Source organism: Haliotis cracherodii, unplaced genomic scaffold (assembly GCF_022045235.1).
Source record: "Haliotis cracherodii isolate W230 unplaced genomic scaffold, xgHalCrac1.p SCAF_1, whole genome shotgun sequence".
NCBI classification, from domain to species: Eukaryota; Metazoa; Mollusca; class Gastropoda; order Lepetellida; family Haliotidae; genus Haliotis; species Haliotis cracherodii.
This window is the reverse complement of record NW_027266264.1, coordinates 53,109,038-53,117,722: the sequence shown is the minus strand read 5'-3', so window position 1 is coordinate 53,117,722 and position 8,685 is coordinate 53,109,038. Positions and strand designations below refer to the sequence as shown.

The following is an 8,685-nucleotide window of genomic DNA, read 5'->3' as shown; positions in this document are numbered from 1 at the left end:
AAATCCACTCCCCCCGCCGCGAGGCTTAGAAACCAACTTAAAGGTGAAAAATAGCTTTTCTGTTAAATTTCGGGAGTCAGTCGGGGATGAAAAATGACAAAAGATTTTAGCCGAGGGGTGTTGCTGCTAATGAAGTCATAGGCTTGTCGCCACTGTACGAGGGGGAAGATTATGGCAGACCCCCATGGAGGTCGGCTACAGAATTTTCTTTCCAACAATCATTTCAATTCTTCTGTAATTCAACCTGAGCTGCAATAGAGAGGCGCTTTAGTTTGTGGCAGGTTTTAGGGAAATACGATCCCAATTATTAGCTCCGCCCTCCTGATCGCGAGGCAGGCTAAATCAATGTTCAGACTCACAGTCCAAATTATCTACTTAGTTCAACAAATAAGATCATTCCTGACCAGTCGGCGTGAAATGGCGAGTAGCCAATCAACGAGTTCCGGAAAGCGACGTTCAACCAATCAGCGCACCCGTTAGAAATGTTCGCTTCTTGACTTGCTCTGCAAACAAACATTAGATTAGAAGATTACCAATGCAGCGCTAATTACATTAACAAAGTATTCGTGATACGAGTTGACACGTTGGTCCAGATAAAAGGAAAAGGCAGCCTGTTCAGTCAGCATTTCAGAGATCTCTCAGTGAGTCATATTGTCAACTCACAGAACAATTTCACTGTTTGGATTTATTATTTGGCGCTTCACGGCATGGACGGAACTCTCAACTCCGACACGGACCTGAACACAACCAGTCCGTCAGCCCAGCGCAAGATGAAGTCGTATAGCATTGACAGCATCCTGGGTAGAAGCCCCCCTAAAGACAGTTCAAATGAAGCAAATTGTGAATTGCGTCTTAACGGTGAGTTCATTTTTATATTAAAAAAATATCCCAACAGGTGCATTAAAATTATTGCAATTCCACGTCACATTTCTATGTATCAATCTTACATTCACGTACGCGGTAGTTTCGTTATAAACCTCATGTATTTCTTCTCGGTTACATTAATATTCTTTCTTAGCAGATTTCAAATGGTGTTTTGTTTTTTATCCCTGATATATTTATAACACGCTACCCTCTTAGAAAATACTGATGTGATTCAGATCGTGCATTAAGTCTAGATATATTTATTACCAATGTTGACGTTGTTAGGGTATGTATGAGAGCTCATTTCGATATCGTTGTAATTGATGAGCATGTTAAAGAGTTCATTTGTTTTTAAGTGGTTTGCTTTCACGTATATATGCACCCACTGCACGTTTAAGCGTTGTCTACTTTAATTACTTAATACAATTCATAATGATTTTCAGAAAATGCTGTTAAGGCTTGTAATGCAAAATAGCACTTGCTATAAAAAACACAGAATATACCTAAAACTGAAAAAAAGAATTATTTTTCAGCCACAAACTTGTACCACATTGATACAATTTACATTTTCAAATTTAATGGTTAAATATGGATATTTCAAATAAGTTGATATTTAGTTGGACGATTTGTCACAACTAGCTTCATGATGACACATTTTGAACGCTTACACATCTGCGTTAGACCAATTTAACTTTATTTACATGTGTAAAAACTACGATAATATTAACTATCGGTTGAAAGGTTTTGTTTTTACAATTTATCAGTTATATGTCATTTTACATGAAACTATAGTAAAACAAACCTAATATGCCTTTTATGTGATACTTAATGCATTTGCCAGTCTATTCAGCGCACTTGCTGTTTCCTTATATATAGTTACATATATAGTTATAGTTATATATATGACGAAATAGGGGTATACGTGTGTGTAGATACAAAGAAATATACTTTTTTTATGGAAAGGATTTTGTCGCGTAGATTTCTGTGGATAAAATTAGTAGGATTTTTATTAAGCACAGATATATGGATAAGATGCTCATTGGGTGTTATGTTTTATGGGAAAGCTGGTAAGGTTTTTTATGCGTGTTGTTTTTAGATGAACTTTGTTTATATGTACTAATAGTATCAAACAAGAATAATCATTTTAATCCCAAATATTGTATGTAAAATATAAATAAATTGTTGCAATACTGGCGGAAGAGTTCCTTCAACTATAATCCTACAATATGTTCTACAGTTGACTTCCACAGTTGTGTAACACGTAATCACATTATTTGTGTCAAGCAAATATTAATGGGGTTTTTTCTCCTGTTATTTGAAATGGTAACACGTTAGAAAAAGTTGTCGTTAAAGAGAATCAAACTTTAGAGAAAAACTATTTCCTTATGTCTTTCATTTTTTTACAAACAGATTGATGAAACACACTATTGTGACGGACGAAGCAGATGCGGAATGTACATTTAAAATACTTTAGTATTTCACACGTTAGGTTTCTGTGCCACAGAAGATTACCGCTTTCTTGACCATTATTCTTCACAAAACAAGGAGACCAAAAGCACACAATTAACTCCATCGTTGCACGATGCTGATAAAGAATGTTTTCACAAATTGATTTTTTACAATTTGAAACAATCATTTTTCTGAATATTGTTTTGTTGCTTGTTGATGTCATGCATTGATGTCTCATGGTTAGTGAAGAACTTGATGTTGTATTAGCAGGTTCTCCCCAACCACACTGCCTGTCGGAGACTCGCTTACACAGCCCGCACGCTCTACACCGGGACTCTTGCTACAGCTCACCCCGGGGGGACGGGCCGGACTGCTATGGGTCCCACCACGGTGAGGTTCGAGATGGGTGCTACGGGTCCCCCCGTGATGAGGTGCGAGATTGCTACGGGTCCCCCCGTGGTGATGTAAAAGATGAATCCTCCATGGAGGAGATTGATGAGGGTCGGGGAATTGATGTCACTGGCTCTGAGGCTGAGGACAACGGCTCCAAACCCAGAAAAATCCGGCGAAGTCGAACAACGTTCACGACGTTCCAGCTGCACCAGCTAGAGAGAGCATTCGAGAAGACCCAGTACCCCGACGTCTTCACAAGGGAAGAATTGGCCATGAGGCTAGAGCTCAGCGAGGCACGCGTACAGGTAAATATACAAACATGATAATGGGTTGTTTTTCGCGAACACCTGGTGTCATCATTGATTTTCAGTGACCCGTTCCTATAATTTACCTATTTTACCTTTTACGCCCAATGTAATCTGTTTCGGTGGATAATCGAGACTGATTATTCTCTGTCGTTGACGTTTTACATTTAATTGTTGACATCAGAGTAACCTCTACGTCAATGAAATTATTTTCACAAAGATGTCAATATCGTTTTCTTAACAATTTTCTTTCTCACAATGATCGCTTACTGTAGCATACTAATTTGTACTGAAAACAATATTAAATATGCATGCAAAACACATACTCTTTGAATAATTAACATACAATGCAAAGAAGATGAAGCAATTTATATACAAAGGATAACCATAATTCAGATAATGATTTATCAGAGTTGACAAAGTGGTGGTAATCGTCTTAAAATACAACAGGGTCTTCCGATCCAATATACTCCCGATATCATAATAATAATAATAATAATAATAATAATAATAGACTTATATAACGCTTAGCCTTCCAGCTTACAGTGGCGATTTACAGAAAAACACTTGTGAAATTCAGTGGAAAAGTCAATAAGCTTGTGTAAAAAGAAAGGTTTTAAGTTGACGTGGGAAGGAATCACGCGAGTCTACTTGTTTCAGTAGAAGTGTGTTTATGTACACATTATTTTCTTGAAAGTCATGTTAAACAACAGACCACATATCTTATACAGTGGCCATCTGGATATATGAGCAATTATCTGCTGAAGACCATACCATCCGTCTGTAATCGTTGTCTGTAAAACATGAAATTTAGACGATATCAATGAAACTATAACTCCAAATTGGTTATATTTAGGAGGCATTTCTTGAGCATATCTGTGTTTGAGGATCACTTCTTTCAAGAACAATTGACGACTTGTACTTTGCGGTTAAACTCTGTCTTCATCACTGCACGCGTTCAATTATAAAGTATTACAGAACAATTATCCCACCATGGCTTAAGATTCATTCAGTCACCAACAATGGGTTACAAGTTCACAGGTGTTATGGTGATGTTATGCAGTAAACCCTCATTGACAGGACAATTTCGTGACGAAGACTTTGTCCAGTAACCCCAGACGGTGCCAATCAAACCATTCTTTCCCCTCCACTAAAGCATCATGAAATAAACGCCGAAAGTCGAAGAGCTCATTAGTGCTTTAGAATCCTCCTCTGGGTAGCCGGTTCTTCTACCCTATTCCCCACCCTGAGGGTTGTCTCACACTCCCGAGCGCTAATCATCTAATTGACGACCAAATAGCCCTTCTTCTTGCTTCAAGAGGTATCGTGATCTCCCCTATCGCTTGCACCCATTGTCCTGCCAACCAATCAGGTTATTCCGGGTGGATGACGGTCTGTTGTCCGGGTTCTCTCCCGCAGCAGGGAGGGGGACTAATGAGGGGGGCTCCGTTTCGGACGCTTTGAATCATGCCCTCTTCACGTCTCCACCTCCGTCTTAATTTGTCAGAGTCGAAATGTCTACCTAGCTCCCTAATTAAAGTATTAAAGTAATCATTTTGATCATTAAATGAAAATAGGCTGCTAAGATTTCACCCCGAGGTCATACACACCTTAGTGCATTAGCGCAGCTTCTTGCTAAGCAGGTATCTTCCTTGAACATCAACTCAATTATCAGGAGACTGTTAAATCTTCGTGTATGGAAACTAGAAACGTGTTCGTGAGGTTTAAAACGGTGTAACACCTCTACTCGTTGAATATATAAATCATCCTCTCCGAAAATAATATCGCTTCTATATTTGAGTATGTTTTCGATCTCACAGGAAGCGCTTTTTATCGTTTTTTTTCACACATTTCATTCTCTGCATCCAGAAATCTTTATGTTTCTTCTCATATCCAAAATAAAACACTATAATAGGTAATATGTTTTAACTGTTCGTTCGGATTCTTGTTATGAATTACAATGCACCTTCTTATATATTTTTTATATTACTCAAATCTTCGTTTTGATTGTCATAAAATTGCTCCCGGAATACTAGTTTCCTAAAGTGTTTTTGTCAGCAAACTCAGATGAAATACGAATTATAATCAAAACGCCGAAGTCTTGAAGTATTTTTTCAAAATCGTATCTTCGCCACCTGTGCGAAAAGTAGCAGAATAGATGAATCTTATCAACTTTTCTTTCCAATCGCTTGTGTTCCTCGAATATAACGGTGTCCACCCCCGCCTTCTGTGAAGGTCATTTTTGATTCCTCAACATTCTGACAACCTCCAGCTCACCACTTCTCGCAAGGGAGAAGTCTGAAAAGGGATTATCACTTAATACGACAAGAGGGATTTCCCACAGTGCTTTGCTGTATCCGGTGACGCTGCTGCCACTAGGCTAGTAGCGTTGCCCTCATTCTCAAGAAATTATCGAGCAAAATCCCAGTAAGCCTTTCGACACTATGGCATCTCCCAAACCGGATCGGACTTTCAGTTTGTTTTGCCAAAACTCTACAAATTAGCCGCGTTTGTCTTAAACACTATTGATTAAAAGAAAAGCCCAAATCCGCTTTATGTAAACGCAAAGCTTAATGACTTGCAAACTTCACGTTACCGCGAATGAACCTTGTCACAAAACATTGTAAGATTTCATTCTGATCTTTCATGAAGGTGATTAGGAGAAATTTCATAGAGCAAAAATTCATCACAATAAATGCAATTTTCAAACCATGAAATTCCACGTCTTCTTCGAAATTATTAATTGACGGAACTATTTCCTGATTAATCTGAGTCTCGGAGGTCAGGAATTATTAATTACATTTGATGGCTCTTGTCATTATGTAGTTAAATCATGATAATAATTGCCATGATATAGAAGGCGATGTTGGACTTTGTCGGACATCGCTGCGCCACGTGAAGCCTTGTATAGATTCCATAGCCTCTACAGTATTGACATACTCGCGATGTGGCCTAGGGTGCCATTTAGAGAATGATTGGATTTGCTTGGCCAAGTAATTGCCTCTGTAGTGAAGAGCTTGTGTCTTGTTGCTGGCAATAAGATTGATAATAGAGTGATCAGCCGCCGCAGCCAGATTTAGTTGAACGTGTAACCGGGCATTCGATTCCCCGATACTGCTGATGGAACGACGAGCAATTTTCATTATGATCGTTATACAATTACTTTATCGCCCATCAAGCGAACATTTGTTTCTATTTGTGAAATAGAATAGCATCATTTGGCCGTTTTTATATCAACGTCTAAGGTATGGTTTGAAACCAAATATGTTTACGGAATAAGATTCTTGATTTTAATTTTAATGTTTACATGATATAATTAAATACACCACAACGAAATTTGTAATTTTGTTGAACTTCTAAAATGATGATTGTTTGGCCAGAAACTTATCGTTGAAATAACCAAATAACAGTTGAATTTGGAACAGACTGATTTTATCACATAAAGTTTTGTTCGGGTCAACTGTACTATCCTGCTAGCTCTAGCAATATGTGATTGCCCTTATATATCAATAAATACAGTGCTCAAGTGACACAAGGCAGTAACAACAATTTTGTTTTCTTGCAATTTTCATCCACACTGCATGAACAAAAGAACCCCCAACCCCCACACACATTCACGTTAAATAAGCTGCTTCGTCTTGAATTCCATACCTTTAAGTAGTTAAAAGCAACCTAACAAATTATTCCCCCCTTCTAAAACATCACATTTTTCTGTCAGAAGTGCCTCAGACAAATATATGGAATTCATTTTCCAATTTACGCCAATTATGAGCTTTGCATCTTTATCTGTGGTATTTGTGGATCATAATCTCGGAATGTAACTGTAGGTGCCAGTAAAGCTGACATTTCCTGCCTCTGTCGTAACTTGGGATCTTCTTGCCTCATTGTTCACGCTTGCTTTATTATTTACAGGTCTGGTTCCAAAATCGCCGTGCCAAGTGGAGAAAGAGAGAGAAAGCTCTTGGAAGAGAAAGTCCCAATTTTCTGTCTGGAGAATCTCCCCAATCACTAGCCGACCTTCCACCTCTCGGGGGTCCACCAATGGCCCTGCAGTCGACCCTTGACCCCTTCTGGTCCGCCAGGTTTCCCAATCTCACCGGCATCAGCCCCATGCTTGCTATCAACCACATCGGTGGAATGCCGTCTCACTATTTCCAAGGAAAAGCTGTGACACCTTTTGGTGGACTTCTGTCGAACTATATGGTGGCGGCTGGAAACATTCCCGTTCAAAACATGTTCATGGGATCCCAAATGGCGGCCGTGACATCATCACCTTTAAATCTCGCGCCTTCGAGAGTAACGGCTGAAAACGAGAGTTTGGACATGAGAAAATCTAGTATTGATGCTCTTCGCTTAAAAGCAAAGGAACATTCCGCTACAATGGGCGATCAGATTGTATTCTCTGGTCTAGGACACCCACACCAGGAAGTGGCTAAGTCATGACTAAATTTCCGATAAGAAATGAGAGAAATTATTCAATTTTAAATTATGTGCTCCTTGACAAGTTAAAAAGCCGGCTATCTGTGAATGTGTTTATTTCTGTAAATTTAGACCAGACATAGCCCTACTAAGGTGTACCATAAATCGATCTAGATGTTCCAGAAATGATTCTTTCTCATCTGATGGTTTGATGTGTATCAATCAATGTATTCTGTTGAGATTATACCGAATGCAATAAGTACCCACACATCAACAATGTATTACGATGAATTTCCGAAAACAAAAAATATCCTTCGATTTCGATCCCTGGACTGACCCTGACTGCCAATTGGTGTCCTTATGATGTATACTGAACAACAAATGTTAGGGATCATGACACATTTTTAGATATTATTTGGAAATTGCGTGCTTGGTCTTCACGACAGAAACATATCCTCCAAATTGTTTTTTATCCCTAACTTTTTGGGCCGCAACATGTCCATACAGTCAATGAAAGATGGAATAACAATATGGTAACTATCAAGATCACTTAAAGTGCAGCTCACATTGAGAATAATTTGGTGCTAGTGTATGAATTTATTATTGCTAATCTCATAGGATGCCGGCTTGTTATTGGATGTTATTCTTTGTTTTGTTATGTTTATAGTGCAAAGTATCATTCCTGCGTATTGTAAATATTTATATTGCTTGTTCCAAAGAGAAACGTAAATAATATTACTCAGTGAATCCTGTTAACTCGAAATCATCAAAAACAATAATTCTTCACAAGTGAGTGACGCTGTTAGACAATACATGTTTAGATTTTGCCCTTTAAAGTTAAATCGTAAACGATATCGAGGTAATTGAGTTCCAGTTAACGAGTGTGTATTGTATGTACATATGTAAATCCTAAGTTTGCCATGTTTATTATTTTTACGGGTGTACGAGATATTTGAATATATCCATTTCCATGCGGTGTCGTCAAAATACGCACAAGCATCGAACTCCGCATCATGAGGAATGGTAATATTTAATTGCAATATGACATACCAATGATGTTAGACACGATTGTTTTGTTAAATCCCACCGTGGGTATTGTTGACTGTATATGTCGTTCTGTGTCTCCCTTGGTGATGAATAAATACATCAAAATCAACATTCTCTTTTTTTATTTTTTGATAAAGCCACACCTCAGGTTCCCCCAATGGGTGTCGAACAGAAAATCAATATATATGCATTTATCATCATGTGCTCA

At 38.3% G+C, this 8,685-nt stretch overlaps 1 protein-coding gene across 1 annotated transcript; it reads left to right on the top strand.

Annotated features, from left to right (window-relative positions):
* The first annotated feature begins 707 nt into the window (after window positions 1-707).
* Window positions 708-7,454, top strand: LOC139465562 (retinal homeobox protein Rx1-like). Its single transcript, XM_071247280.1, has 3 exons — window positions 708-858; window positions 2,581-3,011; window positions 6,924-7,454. Exons 1-3 carry the CDS (start codon window positions 708-710, stop codon window positions 7,452-7,454), a joined length of 1,113 nt encoding a protein of 370 aa, XP_071103381.1.
* Window positions 7,455-8,685: the final 1,231 nt, after the last annotated feature.

What these genes read in the sequence shown, in the direction of transcription:
- LOC139465562 (XM_071247280.1), top strand. Translation starts at nt 708, where the DNA reads ATGGACGGAACTCTCAACTCCGACACGGACCTGAACACAACCAGTCCG. An exon ending in TTGTGAATTGCGTCTTAACG is followed by an intron (nt 859 to 2,580) that starts GTGAGTTCATTT and finishes ATGTTGTATTAG; the next exon opens with CAGGTTCTCCCCAACCACAC. An exon ending in TCAGCGAGGCACGCGTACAG is followed by an intron (nt 3,012 to 6,923) that starts GTAAATATACAA and finishes TATTATTTACAG; the next exon opens with GTCTGGTTCCAAAATCGCCG.